At 44.4% G+C, this 18,923-nt stretch overlaps 1 protein-coding gene across 23 annotated transcripts in view; it reads right to left on the bottom strand.

The window, feature by feature from the left end:
• The window catches only part of Rbfox1 (RNA binding fox-1 homolog 1), a 1,697,412-nt gene that overhangs the window by 962,857 nt on the left and 715,632 nt on the right, over nucleotides 1-18,923 (bottom strand). For all 23 annotated transcript variants that reach the window (XM_060364117.1, XM_060364121.1, XM_060364120.1 and 20 more), the window contains one exon: nucleotides 1,478-1,525. Coding sequence is in view for 5 of the 23 variants with exons in the window: in XM_060364140.1 (XP_060220123.1) it covers nucleotides 1,478-1,525 (48 nt within the window). In the remaining 18 variants the exon portion in view is untranslated. The remainder of the gene's footprint in view (nucleotides 1-1,477; nucleotides 1,526-18,923) is intronic.

The following is an 18,923-nucleotide window of genomic DNA, read 5'->3' as shown; positions in this document are numbered from 1 at the left end:
AAGAACAAGTTCTTCCCCCAGTAAGCATCACAGATAAGCCATATGACCTGGTGTTGATGATGGACAGGCAGGGCACAGAGAGTAAGGGCAGGTAAAACAGAGCCCAAGGAGCTTGAAAATGCCAGAGCATGATCCAGCTCATCTGTTTTGTTAATGATAGAGCTGGAGTTATTCCTTCAGCACCTACTGCCCTGGTAGGTTTCAAACTCTATCATAAAGTTATTTCTTAAAAAATATGTTGGACCTATATATACTTGTGGACATCAGGAAAGTTTCAAGGAAAGGCAAAGCATTTGGAATTTGGGAAGTAACCAAAGGAGCCAGCTTTCTGAGCGCTCTGATTTGAGCTGGATCAAGACAAGCTGGTAGGGCAAGTCTATGAGTGTTATATAAGTGGTGACTTCTCATGTCCCAGCTACGGATATCCATGTGTGCTTATTAGAATGCTCTCCTACTGCACAAGTGACATTCCAGCACACACTAGGGGACAGAACTCAGCTTAAACAGAACTGGAGTGTAAACAGGAGCTGTTGTGATCAACACTCCAACAAAGCTCTGCAGCAAGTCCTGTTCTGTGGAGTCACTTGGCACATTAATCAGCAGATGCCCTGGCTGTCATGAAACCTTTGCTCAGAACCCTGCCTTGAGATAATGACCCAATGGAGCCACATGATAGCACTGCAAAGAGAGGCACCTTCCTAAACCCACACAGAGCACCAGGAGGAGCCAAGCAGCCCATGCCTCATGTTCTTGCATGTGTAACTTCTTTGAATCTGCCTTATTAATAGGGAAAGTCTGTGTGTTCAGTTGTGCTTTGCCACAGAAATATCTATGGACTTTTGCTAACAAAGAGAGGCTGGGAATATCGAAGAACAATGATCTGATAGTTGCTGCTCCTGAGGGGATCCATACCAAAACTAACAAACAAAATAAATGGGCAGGAAACTCATCTATGCCAAAGGTATCCCATCTCAAACAGGAAGTCACGGCTCATGTGGATGGGTCCTGGAGGAAATGAAGGTAAGCTGTCTTTCAAGTAAATGCACATGAATCAGATACACAGAAATATACCCAGAAAGGCCAGACATCATCCATCTAGTCTATAACGTTATACGTGTAATGTTATACAATGGCATTATGATACATATGATGCATGCATCAAACACCAGCCACATTGATTTAAATTGTGACAGGAAGCATCAAAAAGTTATTTCTTTCTGAAAAGAATAGTGAAATAAAACCCCAGAACCACAGTTTTGTAAAATCTAATCATATTGCCCACTTCTCACTGCAGCGATCAGAAACAATGCAGACTGTGGCCGATAAAATGACAGACATTTTAAGCAGTGTTTCCAAATGTCAATGCACAAGTCATCTCCAGAGCATGGTCTGGTGAGGTGTGCCTGAAACTCCTGGGCTGCAATTACATCTTTCCTACTGTGTTTGAAAACAGAAAGACAAAAATATATAGACTTACCTTTCTGTCCTCTGTTTCCACGCAGTTATTGCAGTCGGCTTTGATATCCTGGAGGAGGAGAGAGAGAGGGAGAAAGAGCAAGAGTCAGGCTTGCGCTTGGAGGACATTCTGTGTTGCTGTTGAGGTGTCCTTTATATTAATAAAGAATCACACTCCCGGCAGTTCTTTCTCGAGTCATTGCACTTTATGGTGGTTTCTGGAGGTGTACATGGTGGTGTTTGCATTGGAGGCATATGAGAATTGTAAGGAAGCTTGATTATTATATGCAGATGAGGCGTGAACCTGAATGCTACAGGTCAGAAACCAGCAAAGAGAAATCGAGGGACATTAAAATTATCTCCCCCTTCCCCTAGTACCTTATTCCTAGAAGGAACATTTTAAGTAGATTTAATGTACTCTTCTACACTTGTCATATGCAATTATGTCTGGCTTCTACACAAGCCATCGCCATATAGTTTTTTTCCTGCTACTTCAGCCATCTTTTTTCTTATCCACCTGTCCACCCATCTATGTGCTCATCCTCCCAAACATTAATGCATTCACCTCCCAGTCAGCCAACCACCCATACACTTACTCGTCCAGCCATCAGTCTGCCTATATCATCCATCCCCTAGTCTATCTGCCCGCCCATCCATCCTTCCATCCATGTAACCATCAGTCAATCTCTCTTCCCATCTACATATTTATCCATCCACATATCTATCTGTCAGTGTGTCTCCCTTTCCATCTGCTCATTCATGTGCCTATCTATTCATCCATCTATCTATCCATCCATTCATTCATTCTTCTATTCATTCATCTACTACCCCATCCATCCACCCATCCATCCATTTATCCATCCATTCATCTATCTTCTTACCCATATATTCATTTACCTATCTATCCTTTACCCAGATGTCAGCTAGTCAACTATATTTATTGTATTCCTACATCTATTCAATTTTTGTTGTTTTTTTCTAATACAAAGGTGAAAATTGTGGTTCCCAACTTTATGGAACTTGCTAGATAAAAAGGAAGACACATTCACACAAGAAACCATAGAATTAATTTATGCAAAAAATTCACTGTTCAGAAGATAAATCATTAGGTAAAGACACCTGTGGCCAAGCCTGAGGGTCTCATTCAATCACCATACATAGTAGGAGTGATCCAACTCCAATGAGCTGTTCTTTGACCTCTACAGGTATTCAATGGCATGTAATTGCTCCTTCCACTGTGCACATGAAATAAATGAACCAATGTAAAAAAGCAAGAGAGGTATATTTAGTACCCACTGATAACAGGCCAAGTTATGGGTACAAAGGGTCCAATAACGTACAAAACACAGGAAAGACGTTGCCCTGGCAATGCTCACATTCTGGCAACAAAAAGTTAGGGTTAGGATTAGGGTTAGGGTTAGAGTTAGGGTTAGGGGTGGGAGATATAGGTCAGTTGGTAGAGTACTTGCCGAGCATGGACAGTGCCATGGTTTCAACCCCCAGTATCACATGAACTGTACCTCGTGATGAATGTCTATAAGCCAAGCATGCAAGAGGTGGAGACAGAAGGTTCAAGAGTTTTAGACCATTCTCCACTAAATAGTTTGATAGTTTGAGGTTAGCAAAGCTAATAAAAACCTGTTTCAAAAAGAATTTAAAAAAAAATCCAAAACAGAAAAGCTTCAAGAATGTTTCTGCTATCCCTTTCAGGAGATGCAAACCAGAAAGGGGGCAGTATGAAGAATAATCTCAGGACGTGGGACACATTGGCACCAGGTGCCTCCTTCCCTTTCTCACACACACTCCTGATTTAATAGCTGGAGGCTCTGATGCTGGGATAGTAAATCCTTGGTGCCCGGAGCTCCTACCCATAGCTCACCTGTCACAGAACAAAAGCTCAAAATGAACGGAGCTTTGAAGAAGGGAAGAGTCAAGGAGTGCCTTCACCCTCAGAACTTGCATGAAGAGCTGGACCAGGAGAGGTAGGCCTGGGTGCTGCTTGTCTGACATCCCAGCCAGTGGGAAGGCTGAGGTTAGAAGATTCCATAGTCACTCCAGGCTTGCCTGGGCTACAGAGTCAGTTCAAGGTCAGCTTGGGCAATTGTTTGAAATTGAGACATGTTCAAAAATTAAGGCAAATCAAAGAGGAAGATGTAACTTGTGGATGAGCGCCTGCTGGCAATGTGTGGGACTGAGGTGGCCTGTTACTGTTGTTGCTTTAGACACTACTACCACAAATTAAAGTACAAAGATCACCTAGTGGACACAGTGGGCTGCCCTGACACCCTCTCTGTTAGCCTGTCTCTCTGATCAGGTGAAGCAGGGATGAATCCCTTCTCCACAGTAGAAAGACATCAGTTAGAAATGAAAGGTCAGCGTCTACTGCCCCTTGAAGAAGTGGTAAGGTGCTGATAAATCAACTGATGAAATCAGCTGACCCAAGGAAGGTTTCTGTTTTTAATATGCTATGGAGAGCTCACCTGAGTGAGGGGAGGAAGAGGGAAAACGCCACCTGGCAGGACGGGAGCCCCGCGGCTTCTCTTAGATTATCCAATTTATTCTTGTCAGGATTAATTTACTAAACCTGGGCTGGATTTTTTATTTAGATGATATTGTTGGTTTGTCATGCGCCTCAGATCCTCACTGAAGGCGCCCCAGGGGACGGTGCTCGCTTCTGAACAATGTTGGGCTCAAATTGGAAAAATGTCACTTTGGGCGCGAACAAATTATTGTTCAGATCGCTCTGCACAGAGCGGGTGTCTCCGGATGGGTTCCGAGGTGACCTTTCCTGAACCCAAGACGTTGCATAAGTACTCAGCCCTACTTGATAACTTCACTTGGAAAATCACTCAATGACTTAAGTATTAAGTAGGAATCTAAAGGCTTGTTCTCATCGCCAAGCAATCAATTTTCCTGCAAGAGCAGCTCATTGGCTTCCTGAAGCAGCCAGCTGGACTACCTCCAGCGAGGACTCAAGTTGCTGGCCACAGATGAGAGTGTGCCCACCCCACCCCCCATGTGTTTAGAGTCAGTCATACCACAGTGGGGCCTCCACAAAAGCAGACTGATGGGGAGCTGGGGTTCAGCTCAGTCAGTGCTTACCATGCTGGCCTGCAGACCTCAAGTTGATCCCAGGAACTAACTACAGTTGTGTGTTTGCTGAGAAAGGAGAACCACTGGTGTTCACAGGCCAGCTCATCTAGCTGAATTAATGAGTTCAATGGGTTCAATGGGAGGGGTTCAATTAATGGGTGCAATGGGAGGGGTTCAATTAATGGGTTCAATGGGAGGGGTTCAATTAATGGGTTCAATGGGAGGTCCCACCTCAAAAGAACAAGATGGTGAGCAACTAAGGCAGACAACCAATGGTGACCTCTGCACTTACAGGTGAACATGCATCCAAAAGCATGAGCACAAGCTTGTCAAAAAGAGGAGCTCAGGCTAACACCACTTATGTGATAGTGGCAATAGTCACCTCCTTGGTTGGCAGGCATGATCGCCTCCCTGTAAGGCATTCCTGGTATGTGTCAGCCCATCCATGGCTTCTTCCCACAACCTTTATGAATCCCAGTTCGGTATGGAGAGCTGAGACCCAGGTTCTTAGCATTCTTTAAAGTGTTCTTTTCTGAAGCCCCTGTGTTCTTCCAGCTCTTAGACACCACAGCCCACTGGGATTGGTTTTCCAGAGGGCTCTGCTTCCTCTCACTTCTTCCCAAGATTGCTTTACTTACTTCTGTGCTCTGCATGTTGGTTGTTCCTAAAGTGTCCTGTAGGTAAGAGTTATCTCTGGCTACAGAGCAGGGACAGCATGATCCTGGGTCATCTGTAGGTATAATTCACAGCTCTGAAAGGCTAGGACATAAAGTCCCCAAGAATAAGTTCAAAGGATGCTGCCATTAAAACCCCACAGGATGCAGAGGGAAGGGCCTGCACATGCTTGAATTATAACTCACCAAAGGTATATATGCCCATGCCCAGGCCACGACATTCTATGAAGATAAGAGAATTTGGTGATAGGATGTATGCAGGTGTGACTGAGCTCATGAGATAGAGAACTCTCTCTATCACCTGGAAAGCCCCAATTCTCATACAATTTTTATGAAAGAAATACCACTTCACTCAAAGACAGGCAAACACTGGAGTGGTGTCCTATAAGCCAAAGGGCACATGACTTCAGTGGGAGCACGGCCCTGCCCATACCTTGATCTCAGACTTGGAGCCTTCAAAAGTGAGACAAGATGCATTGATTAAACGCACTTTTGTGGTTATTTGTCATAGTAACTGTGGAAAAGTAAAACAGAAGTTCAAGCTGCTGAGCACTACAGAAAGGTATCCTTGGGAGATCATACACAAGGAGAAGATATGCTTTCTGAGCAGGAGTCCCAGGGCCAGAGAAGATGAACATACTGGTGCCCCATGTGCTGTCCTAGCACAGATCTGACACTGCTGAACTGGTGGTGTCAGCCATCTATTCTAGAAATGCAACAGGAACACAAGAGCAGGCTGCTCGCACTTGACCTGAGAGTTAAGTTTGGGTCATCTATAGCAGGCCCAGCGTCACTCTCCTGCTCCTGATGGTCCATGGAGGGAATCATGGGAAAGACAAGGTGACAGGGTGCAGGCTGACATCAACCCCACTGAGCATGGCCAGACACAGGGTTCATCTGACAAAGTCCCAAATAACACCTGAGATCAACTGCCTTTCTCCTGGGGAAGGAATGCAAGTGTGTATCACTTCCATCTTGATCTGAAGATGAGTGGCATGTGGCATTGTCCTAGCATTAAGGAAAATTCCATTCCAACATGGACCTGCATAGAGGCCATGCTACCCTGATTCATTGCTAGAGCTAGCTCTGCCTACATATGCAGACCTTCCTTTCTGATTGTCTACATGCTGGCCTGTCCAGAAAGCAAGAATTATTCCTCAATTAAAAACGAGTCCATGAAGGGCTGTGAACATATCTCCATGAAAAAACAAAAACATAAGCTTTTCTTTCTCTCTACTTAAATGTGTGTGTGTGTACATACATATACATACACATGTATGCTTAGATGTACACATATAGAGAATATGTAGATATTGGTGTATATGTGTGTATATATAATGAGCCTGTAGCCTGGTAGGACTCATCTATCATTCCTATAAGGTAGAGACAGGCGAATCACAAGTTAAAGGCTAGCCTAGGCTAGCTACATGCTGATATCCATTCACACTAGATAGATAAATAAATGAAGAAATAAGTCAATGCATATGACCTTAGGAGCTGAGACTGATAAACTCTTGGGGATTTTAAGCAACTACAGCCTTTTTGTTATTTGTTTTTTATTTATAAAGCAGATTGTAGAAAGAAACTTCATCTACAGAGGCCAAATATAGCCCAGCTCTCCCATTTTGAAGATGTTAAAACTGAGTTTTGGGGAGAATTTGGAAGAGACCTAATCCAATCCACGCCAATCCAACTGGTGTTCTGTGTGTTTTACAGCCCATGCCAGAGAATGCCATTGAGTTTGAGTGTTTCATTCGAGGACCTAAAATCAATCACCCTTTGGAAAAACAGTTTTCTAATCAAGTGTGGCTATGGATGGTGCTCAGTCTGTAGAGTTCCTGCCTGGAACAGAGGAAGTCCATTCCAAGCACTGCATAAGCCTGATGTGGGGATCCCATCTATAATCTTGGGAGATAAAGGCAGGAGGACCAGAAACTCAAGGTCACCTTCAGTTCCACAGTGACTTCAAAGCTAGCCTGAGTTTGATACCGGAGACTTTGTCTCAAAACCAGAGAACAACAACAAAAGTGAGGTCTGAAGTCCTCCTTCTGTGAAGATTCATGCCAGCATCTCAGCTACCCCAGATCAACAGAGGTATGAAATACCTACAGACAGAAGGTGCCTGATGGGACATCCACCAGTCCCGTCTCCCCATCTCATCACCTTGTCACTGTGGGGTCTCTGTTCACTCCAGACAGCGCAAAAACAGATTAGTAGAAAAAAAATGCATGTTGTAATTATTTTATTACTATTAGTCACCTCTGACTGTATCTCATTAGTAGGGTAAGAAAACAGAATTGCCTTAAGGCTTGTTATTACCCTAAGGGGTTTTAGGACATGCCTTGGAAGGTGTCATCACCTTGTGGATAAGGGGTACTGACACACTACATGGTCAAGAAGGAGAGTAGGTGCAGCGATGAAATCGTGCCTTTCAGATGTTTACCTTGAAGTCTGAGTCTGCTCATCTGAAACGTCAAGACTCAAGTCAGGTGCCTTACTTGAGACCTTGAAGAAGAACATAAAATGTGTGCTACCTACCTCCTAACAAGTTTCTTGTCAAATTTGTTTAGCAATGCAATATCACATCTGGCCAGCAGATGGCAGCAAGGAACTTTGTAAAAATTATCAAAGACAACATAAAGGATCAGATCCCTCTAAGCTATAAACTTCCTGAAATAACAATCTTTTGGTTCCCTCAAAATTGTAGTCTTCAATAACTGCACGTTTTAACTGATAAACATTATGGAGTTTCCAAAAATGAGATGGTTTGAAGACACATTATTTTAGTATGGACTTACCAAAGCTTAGTTTATTAAGGGTGGCCCCCTCCAAGCCAGAGGCATTGTGAAGGATTTTGGTCTAAAAGTGAAGATCGCCTAGAGTCTACAAATCATGTGGCTGGGAAGTTAGCATATTAACTTAGTAATATCTATCAGAAATGGATTACACTGCCCACATGCTGGCTTTGTAAGTAGGTATAGGAATGTTAGTAGGATTGAAAGAGCATTTCTTTAGGATAGGACACTTCCTTTGGGAGAAAGAGAAAAGCTGAGAAAGCAGAGGACCGCAAGGGCTTCCCACAAACAAAGCTTTTCTGAAAACAAAGCAAGCGAGATGTAGATCCTGCCTCTCCATGTGGGCTGTACACTGATCTCACAGGAACCATTTGGCTGGCTTTATCCCAAGGGTTTGGTAGCAGGGCTTCAGTGCTGTAGAGTCCAGCTGTGTACACAAGACTGAGCCAGGGTGGTGGTGGGGAGAGGGAGAGGACCTCAGCTGAGGGCTGGCTGAGGGTTTAGCGCAATGGATCTGAATCCTGGGAGACAGCTGCTCCTGGGCAGGAGCCCTGTGATGAAGGTGAGCTCAAACCCAGGGTCCTTTAGCAAATAAGAGCTATGCATTGATGCCACAGCAGGGGCTTAATGAGAGTGCTTTTAATTAACTGTAAAAGTAATTACCCATATTAGATGTAAATCACACTTGTTTCTACAGGAGGTGAATGATTTCAGCACAGCTTTTAAGAATTCTTCTTGAAGGGCTGTTAGTTGCCAACTCTCTCCAGGAGTCCATGTGCCAAACAGCAACAAAATAATAGCAGGGTCTAGGAAAGCCAGCTCGGAGCCATCTCCTTTCTTCTGAACCAGGCACCAGTATATACCCATACCCTCTCCAAAGCTGCAGGCTCCAAAGGGCACTCCAGGCACAGGGCACTCTCAGTGTGGAGGCTGAGGGCTTCTGGTTTTCGTTTTAGATTTTAGCCAGTGGGATTATGCCCAGCCCTTCCCTACGAATGGGAATAATTGCATGACACTCAGTCAGACTAATAGGGAGGAGGGGTGGAATGATCGCCCTCTCTGTGAAGGGCTTGCCTTGCATGTGCAAGGATTTGAGTTCAGTGTCTCAGATCACACTTGTAATCACAAGGCTGAGGAGGCAAAGCCAAGACAGTGGAGCACACTTACCAGCCCCTCCCTCCCCCAGCCTGTGTTGGTGAGGCCAGTGAAAGACACTGTCAAACAACAAAGGCGAAGCCTGTGCAGCGAGATGAGCCAACAGGTAAAGACTCTTGCTGCCAAATCTTGAGACCTGAGCTGACTCAAATTGTAAATGGAGAGAAATGTCTCTCCGGATTTGTACCTCTATCCATAAAAAGTCACACACTCCTCCATATACATTCACACGCACACACACACACAGTCACGCTCATGCACACATATCCATGTGCACATGCACACAGGCATATACAGTCACACGAGTGCACACACATGTGGATGTGTGCACATACAAGAAAGCACAGAATACAGAAAGAAACCCTCCGTGGTGCCTGCTCAGGGTGAGCAGGGTCAAGGGGGACATTATCCAGAGGAGGAAACGAATCAGTGAGGGGTAACTTCACCCCACACGTTCTCCTGTAGGACTGTACCCATCACTGTCACGGGATTCAAACAGTGAGTTAGAACAGCTGGAGAGGCACAGTAAAGGAGGCAGGTGAACTGGGATTCGGAGACTACTCTGAGCTGTTGCCCTTGACATTCCAGACTTCTACAAGTGTGTGCGGGGGAGGGTCCCCCTACCCTTCCAGCAGGATGCAGTCGGCAAATACAAAATTATCCAGCAATTATTTATATGTTGATAAACACCTTCATTAAAGGATCTGAAGATGCAATTACCAAATTGAAGTTTAGTGCATTTGACTCAGAAGCAGACTGACGATTGAGAAGAGGGAGCGTAGCTTTACCCTGAGCCAGCCAGGGATTCATTAGAAAAGCAGGTCCCCTCTGAAAAGATGCCTCCCTCTCCTCATGTAAAGATGCCTGCCATAACCATGTGAAGACGCCCACCTCCCACCTCCCCACGTGAAGATGCCCATCTTTCCCTTTGTGAGAGTGGGGGAAGCTTCCTGGTTTCCCTGTCTGAGCCACCACAGTGTATTCACCACTTTGGGTTAAGAGGAACAGAGAGACAGGGAAATTTAAAGGGCCATAGGAAGGAAAAGAGGCCCCTCCCTCTGAAATCTGGTTGACATCTTCCCCGGGCTAGGTGTTTAAGAATATTGACACAGACCACTAGTTTGATGTAGTGGAGGTTATGATGAGTGACTTGAATCCCAGTTTTCAGGAGTCAGAGGTAGGTGATTTCTATGGGTTTGAGGCCAGCCTGGTCTACAAAGCAAGTTCCAGGCCATCGAGGGCTACATAGTGAGACACCTATCTTAAAAAAAAAAAAAAAAAACTCTGTAAAGATTGTGTACATAGATATATCTTTTAAAGAGGGAAATTCCAGTTGAGAAACCCAAGAGAGCAATGATCGGTGACTGAAGTTATGTTTCTTGTCTCTGAGCCTGTGTTGCTTGTCTCTGTTGTAAACCTGGAACTTTCTGGGAGTCTCACAAACATTGCCAACCTGAGTCTTAGCCTGAACATGCCTTGACTTTTTAAATGTAGGTTTGATTTGTTCTTAGAGTACTCTGCACATGTACACAATATATTTTGATCATATCCAACCCCCAGCTTTTCTCAGACCACCCACTCTCATAACCCACTCCCAACTCCATGTCTTCTCCTCACCCCCTGAGTCCACTTCATGCTGCCCATATGTGCATAGGTACAGACCACCTATTGGAGCCAGGGCAGCCTACACCTGTACAGGCAGTCCTCAGCTAGGGGTGAAGCTTCATGAGCCATCCCTACTGTCAGGTCGACTGGCTTGATCTTGTGTAACTGCAACCACTACAGGCTCGTGTGTGCAAGGACTCTGTCATGTCTGAAAGCACAGCATTCCAGCTGTCCTCTGTTCTCTCATACTGTTACAAAAGCCCCACCTCCTTTTCCAGGCTAATGACCCTGAGCTATGCAGGGGTGTGGCCTTGACTTCATTCTCAGTTATATGTGGGTGAGGTTCCTTTGACCTCTACTGACACATCTTCATCTCTGCAGCTTGCAATCCTGTCTGGGAATCCTGAGAAACCACCCTATGATCTCATTTGCTAAAGGAAAAAGGGTAATTTCTTAAAACCCTGAGAGAGGCATCACCTCAAAAGCCACCAAAATTTTAGATGAGGCCATCAGGAGTTTGCTTGACGTTGTGACTCTAAGTTTTTACCCACACCCCAGTGCCCACTGCCTTATTCCTGTCTCTTTCTATTACACACATGCTTAATAAACCATCCTTGATAAACCATAGATCTTCTCACACTGAGTCATCCAGAAATTCTTTTCTGTGGCCTGGGTAGGCTGCTGCAGGTGGCAGCATGGGGCCGTGTCTCCCTCTCCTGCTACCATGGAAGTCAGGTCTGTGCTCTGGGACAACTCAAGAGGAGGCTAGACAGGAAAGGTACTGACTTGGTGTGATGTCCAAGTCCAAGGGCAATCACAGGAGAAGTTGGAGCAGGAAGCGTCTTCAATCCTTTCTGGGGTCCCAGGCACATGTGCTGGTCTCCTACGTCTGAAAGCTTTGATGTGTGTACTCACTGCTCACGCTGGCTACAGGAGCACTCACATGCAGGTGCAAACAACACCTCTTGAGGAAACTTGGGCCAAGAAACATTTGTGAGCGCAGAGGTGATGAAAGAACTCCATCTGATAGCTGGAAGGTGCATTTTAATCTCGCCTCTGCATGTGAATCCAAATACTCAAGGGAGAAACCCCGGGAGCAAGGCCAGCATGCTTTACCGCCTGCCTTTACCACTTGTTTAGGGGCGGGCGGACTTTACGTGGTGGAACTTTGCTTTCCACAGTCCGGAAACAGTGAATGACAGACCGAGCCCAAAAGAAGCCATGAATCTCGGTGAGACAAAGCGTGCGAAAGGTACCAGGTATGGTGCACCATGCTCGCTGTCGTAGTCGCGGTTTCTAATTTCAGTATGTGTTCGTTAAATATTTGCATATTAAAGACCTTACAAGCCTGCAGCTCACGCACATGTTTGCGCAGGTGCACACACCCACGCTTGTACTCTTGGGGGGAAAAGGGGGGAAGGACAGGCATTCTGCTCTACCTTATTCCCTTGAGACAGGGCCTCTCATGAAACCTGAAGCTAGACTGGCAGTTAGCAGTCCCCAGAGACCCTACCATCTCATTTCCCCTTCGTGTGTTGACCCCTTGTCACCCTTGCTTCCCTGCCTCCTCTACATCTCTGGAGATTCAGGCTCCAACAGCCATTGCAAGCCTTTCGTGAAGTTGCGGGGTATTCAAAGCCAAGTTTCCATGTTTACACAGCAAGTGCCTTTTCCCCCACTAAACTGTCTCCCCACCCCACTCCCTAAAATGATTTTATCATGATATTTCAACTTAAATGAGATGTATAAGACTTCTTTAATTCTTCCAAGTCTTCTAAGTCATGGCCGTTGAGTCTCTTAAATGGACCTGTGGAGGCAATATCAGATGCAGTTTCTAAAATGACATCATTATCCTCTGAAATGATGCTGGTGGGGTCGTCTAACTCAATACCCACTGAACCAACTGCCTGGTAAGAGCACAGAGCTACAAGGACTCGGCTAAACCATTTAACTCAATATTTAATTTTCTCTTAGGAATTAGACATGCCAGAGAGACACCCAACTGTCAGAGTAAGATTTATGCCAATTAAAAAGGAAGCAAACAGCTGAAGGTCAACTGTGCTGGTACAAAGGATTTTTAAAAAGGAGAAATTAGCATGCTCAGACTTTCTGCTGAGTATTCTGAGCTGAGCCACTGGTCTCTAAGAACTGACTCCTGGTAGGTGCCTCCATTGCCCTTGTGAATCAATACCTGTGATGATCCCTTAGACCATGTACTTAGACCACACACTTAGACCATAGATTTAAGTCCTAATTTCTTCATAAGTAATATTTTATATCCCTTGAACCCTTGGCTTAGTTTTTTTTTTTTTACCTATTGGTAGGAAATTAGTACAACATTTTCCACAGGAATCTGTCAGGCAGGAATGTGACCTTCATGGTCCATTCTTAAGCAGTTGCTGCGGTTGAAGGGGCCACTATTACAGCTCCCCTCCCTGCTCACAGTAAATAAGGATAGACATGAAACTGGCAAAGATCTCTTTTTCTACACATTCTGTACCCTAGAAGGGACAACACCACTTGCAGAATCTTTGGCAATAGATAGATCAAAATTAAATTAACTAGTATAATAGAAGTGATTGCAGGGCTGGAGGATGGCTCCATAGGCAAATTGCTTGCTGTTCAGACATGAGGACCTGAGTTGAGATTACCAGTATGTATGTAAAAAGCCCGGCATTGGGAAAGTCATTAGTATGCTTAGCAGTGGGCTGGAGTGAAAGGATCAAGACAGGGTCCCCAGAGCTCCATGGCAGCCAGTCTAGCTCAAACAGCAAGTACCAGATTCAGTGAGAGACCTTGTCTAAAACACTCAGGTAAAACCAAAGTCCAGGTCCCATGGTAGACTTTGTGGCCACTGAAGCCCAAGTCCTGGCCCCACAGTAACTCAGGGTATGGAGAGATGAAGGGGAAAGGGAATCTACTAAAGTTCAGTTTGTTAAAAACTGCACAATAATGCCTTCTATTCTAATGTAAGAAATTATAACGGAAAAATGACAGGGAACAACACAGAAAGACACCTCTGTGAGACACTGCCCTTCCCACTCACGCCTACACACTAGCCATGCCGCAAACATACAGACAAAACCCAAAGAGCTGGTCAGTTTCTCACTTCTGTTTCCCAACTTTTACAATATGGAGATACAAGCTGATGTGCTAGAAATAAATCAGTGTTTCCTTTGGTTTTTTTTTTAATCACAATAAACATGTAAATTTTAATATAGGGGCTATGAAATTCTGATCCCAAGGGGGTTCCAACAACCCACCATGAAAATAACTGGGCCCTTGCCAGAAAATAAAGCAGGGAAGGCAGACGTGCACCTGCGTTGGTCCCAGTGCCCCGAGTCTCTGCAACAACTCCTTCTGCAAAATCAATCATCTCATTCTCACCTGAGCAGGAGAAAGATGGACCTTAAAATAAACAGTTTGGGAAATTACATTTCCCTGCCTTTTCACCCTTTCCACGGCTGAACTCTGTACCTACAGAACAGAGCTTTTGCACTGAGATGCCAGAAGAGAATTCAAGATATTTTTCTTGGAAGTTTTGGTTACTTTCTCCTGCACATTAGCAAGCCTGTCCCCTGAGGACAGAGTCATTTTTGTGCTGTCAACGAATGACGGAATTCTAGGAATCCTTGAAATGGCCTAACACTACACTCCTATATCTTGTTCTTGAATGAGGGTCCCTGCATACATGGGGCATATGCAGACAGACAAGGACACACACTCACAAATAACTAAACTCTGAAATAAAATGAGATTAAAAGGTCATAGAAAACAAATGCTGACCAGGTTCCATCATGAAGGCTGATGTAACTCAGCACAGAAACTGCCATCCACAGTTCTGTGCTAATCACTGGGAATGTAGAGGTCTGTGCTCCTGCACCACTCCAGATTATAACACCTCTCACAAAGACATTCTGTAACAATACGGTTGCTATGCAATGTTGTTTAGGAAATGACAGGGAGAAGAAGCTGTACATGTTTAGTACAGATGCCTTTTTTTTTTCAAATACTTTGATTCTGAGGTTGTAGTATCCAAAGATATGAAAGGATGATGACATAGAAGACACTTAATCCCAAAAGGGGCTATGTGGCTCTGTCCTCTTTAGAGGAAGCAAATTCATAGAGATGACATCTCTCACCTAGGGTCAAAGAGCTGGTGCTGACAAACACTGGCTCTGCAACCTGCACTTGTTTTATTTGGCTGAAAAGCCAGTGACTGATTGATGTTTGCTTGTTTGAAGGTTTCCTTGACTTCGTTCTTTGCAGTGTTACAGCGCTAACTCAGGGTCTCCCACAGCACTCACTATGGGAGGAGGCAGGCACTCTGCCTTCAGCAGGAGACTCAGCGCTCCTCTACTCCGATTCCCATCCCTGCTATTCCCATCCTCTCTTTTCTTTCTCTTCCTTTTTGTCTTACTGTGTGTACCTGTTATTACGTGTGTGCACAAGAACGTAGAGGCCAGAAACCAACGTGGAGTGTCTTTGATTGCTCTCCACCTTACTTTTCAAGACAGGGTCTCTCATTGAGCCTGGAGTTCACCAATTTGGATAGACTTGCTAGTAAGTTGACCCCAGAGACCTTTCCTGTTTTTACCTCCTCAGCAGTAGGATTGCAAGCAGGCGACTTCACTGATGCCTGTTTCTTCATTTACTAGCAATTTGAGCTCAGATGCTCTTCTTTGATCAGTAAGCATTATGGACTTAGTCATCTCAGCAGCCCTTGTGCTCATTGTCTTGGAGTAGTAACACAGCACACAGAAAACCTGTTATTATAATCATCATCACCACAATCATCATTATCATGTTGTTTATTGAGACATGGGCTTACTATGTAGACCATGATAACTTCAAACTCAGAATCTTCCTGCCCTTACTTCCTTTGTTCCACAGTTTAAGGTATTTGACATTATACCTATTCTCATAACATTGTTTTTAAGTGGCTCAGTAAATGAGCTCATGAAAGTAGGCAGTTTGTCATTCATTGGCCCGTTCAAAACATTTTGAGTTTATTTTAATTACTTGATATGTACATCTTTTCAAGGAGAAATGCTTATGAAGGGTTTAACAGAGAGCCTGGACACACATCAGTGTTGCTGATATAGCCGACCAATTGCACTCAATACCTGTTAGCTTTAAAAGTCCCTGGGTGTCTCCTTCTATACTTCTTTACAAAAGCAGTAGGAACTGAAAAGTCTGTTGATACAGAGGCTTGGAAACACATTCTTGATATAAAAGCTCATATACGAGAAATAAAGCCATGAGACCTGCTGATCACTGTCATCATAATCAATCACAGTGTTCTGTTTTTGTTTTTGGTTTTGTTTTGTTTTCTAGACAGGGTTTCTCTGTGTAGACTTAGCTGTCCTGGACTCACTTTGAAGACCAGGCTGGTCTTGAACTTACTGCCACTGCCTCCCTGACTACTGGGATCACAGGTGTGTACCACCATGCCCAGCTCAGTGTTTTAAATTCTTAAGTGTTGTCCAGAACTGGATACAAAGAATCCTCACATGGACACAAGGAAGGGGAGCAGGGGGTCAGTTAGATGTGAATTCTAGCTCAGTCCAAACAACCTTGAATGTATGCATGTGTCTAAGCATGCTGGGAGAACAGATCAACACAAATTTTCTTTAAAAAAAAAAAAAATCTTGAAAACACAAATTAGCATAAACATGTCATCAGCCTTACAACAAATGCCAACTTCCTGCCACCTACAGACAATGACTGCTTCTTGAGCACATGCCTTCTTATAGCTTCCAATCTTGGACATCTTACACATTTTACTTATACTCCATGAACACAGCGATTCACAGGCTGCCCAGGAATGGAACCAATGCCCTTTTCCCCCAAGAGTAGAGAAAGCATGTCCAGAGTGAAAGGATCCCAGGGCCAGGGAAGACACCGCACCGGGCTTTTCTCTGCTCCTCTTCCTCTCTCTTTCTCTGAACTTCCACCAGGACCTGGAGAGACATGAAACCCTTACCTTCTTCTGGAGGTTTACTAGTCTTTATCATCTCCCTGGATACAAGCTCAGGTGATCCTCCTCCCTTGTCTGAGGCTAGCCCATGTTAAGGGAGCTGATCAGCTCCAGCAATGGCAGATATAATGAAAAGAGATGCAGCTGTTAAGATCAACTGAAGTCACTCTTCAAGGTTGCAGGCCTGAAAGCCACTTAAACTCACTCAGTAAGTCCCAGGCTCAGCCTCACAGCTGTCATAACCGACATGGAGCTTTTCGTGGGGAATTATGGAATGAGGCCATCAAGAATCCTTCATGCACAGCATCCATGCCAGACCACCCAGACATCCCAGCTTGTCCTTTCTGTTCTACTGAAACCTGCTAACATTGGTGAGGCATTTACATCTGTCTCCTTGAAAAAATTTGTTTTCACGATAACAGTTTTAAGTACTTATGCATTAATGTAACATTATTCAAATAATAATGTCAAGGGGCAGGCAATGATACTAGAACCCCAGTTCCATTATGAACAACCACAACCATCTGTAACTCTAACTTCAGGGGATTAAACACCCTTCTCTGGTCTCTATGAGCACTGCACTCACTTGCACATAAAGAACTTACACACATATTCACACATTATTAAAAATAAGAAAATAACTCACAAAAAGGTATGGACATCATTCCACACACTATTGCTTCCACACAGTCTCCTGACCTCTATGTTGTTTATATTGTCTTTTTATTTCTCCATTGGGTCACAATCATTTTTCCTCCCTTGTTCTAATTACAGCAACTGGTTTATTAGTGACTCCCCTTCTTGCTATGACAACTTAAGAAAGAAGTATTGCATTTTTGCTCACAATTGGAGTGTCCCGTCCATCATGGCGGGAAAGACATGGAGGCAGGAATGTGAGGTGCCTGGCTGTATTGTCCCCTCAGCCACAGAGCACAGAGATAAACGCTGATGCTCACTCCGCTTTCTCATTTTACTCAGTCCAGGACGTTAGCCTATGGGATGGTACCACCCACAGTTACAGGATGACAGCCTACGGGATGGAGCCACCTACAGTAATAGTGGGTCTTTCTACCTCAGCTAGCTAAATCTAGAAACTTCCTCTCCCCAGAGATGTCTTTTCTGTGATTCTAGATGCTGTCAAGCTGAAGGTCAATACTAACCACTTCAGGGGCCAGGAGGTCCTAGATATATTCTCGAGATATATCTAGGCTCATTCTCAGCTCCAATTCTGTGGCTGGTAATTCTCACCTGCTCAATAATGATGAGGACAATATGAAGAATGTGATTACTGAGCCTATTTTTCACCATTTCCTTATGCACCTGTCTCTCACCCTTCTAAAATGATGCTTCACCTAAAAAAGAGGAGGGCTTAAAATTACTTCCACTTCATTCATGGTCAGAGTCTTCCCTCCTCTTCTGAAGCCTTCATTAACTGCAACTTTTCCTCCCTTCTTTTCTGTCTCTAGTCCCTTCCTTTCTATGGTTCCTCCTCTCTCTTCCTCTTTCCTTCCCTATCTGAGTCTCTTCCTTTCCTCCTTCCACACCCCCCATACACACAGGTGTTCCTCTCTTTAACTCTTTTACTTATCCTTAATTTTGCTTGCTGCTTCTCCCCCCCCCACACACACACACTCCCAGTTTTCTCTCAGATCCCACACTTTCCATGGTTCTCTTGTAAATCTGCTGGCTTTGACTTTGGAAATATTTTATTTTGCTTTTTGTATTTGCACTCTGGATACCTCCTCCTATGTCCTTCCATATCAAATGTTTTGTCCTCTTTAAAGCCTTGACCAAATCCAAACAATCTCAGCAGGATTTTCCATGCCTTTCATTGAGTTTCATGTAGGAAAACACAGGCTGTGTGTCATCGGTGTGTGGCCAACCATTCCCAGAAGACCACATCCTTAGAGGATGAGGGCAACTTGCCCAGAGGAGTACCAACTTTCTCTTCCAATGCTTGGCAGTGACAGGGCAGAAGGTGAAGGTGAGTCAGAGCTTCCCATCATCCTTCTGCTTTTGCCAACCTAAGGACCACCCACGCTCTATTTGGTGGCTGCAAACTTAGCTACAAATAGAAAAACATATAAGATGCTTTCTGAGAACATGTGAAGAAACAGCCCTAGCAGTGTATCAAAGCAGATACTTAGACTCATAACCAAACCTTGG

This window comes from Meriones unguiculatus, chromosome 11 (genome assembly GCF_030254825.1).
Source record: "Meriones unguiculatus strain TT.TT164.6M chromosome 11, Bangor_MerUng_6.1, whole genome shotgun sequence".
Classification (NCBI taxonomy): domain Eukaryota; kingdom Metazoa; phylum Chordata; class Mammalia; order Rodentia; family Muridae; genus Meriones; species Meriones unguiculatus.
The sequence above is the reverse complement of the archived record's forward strand: the minus strand, read 5'-3'. Positions and strand labels throughout refer to the sequence as shown.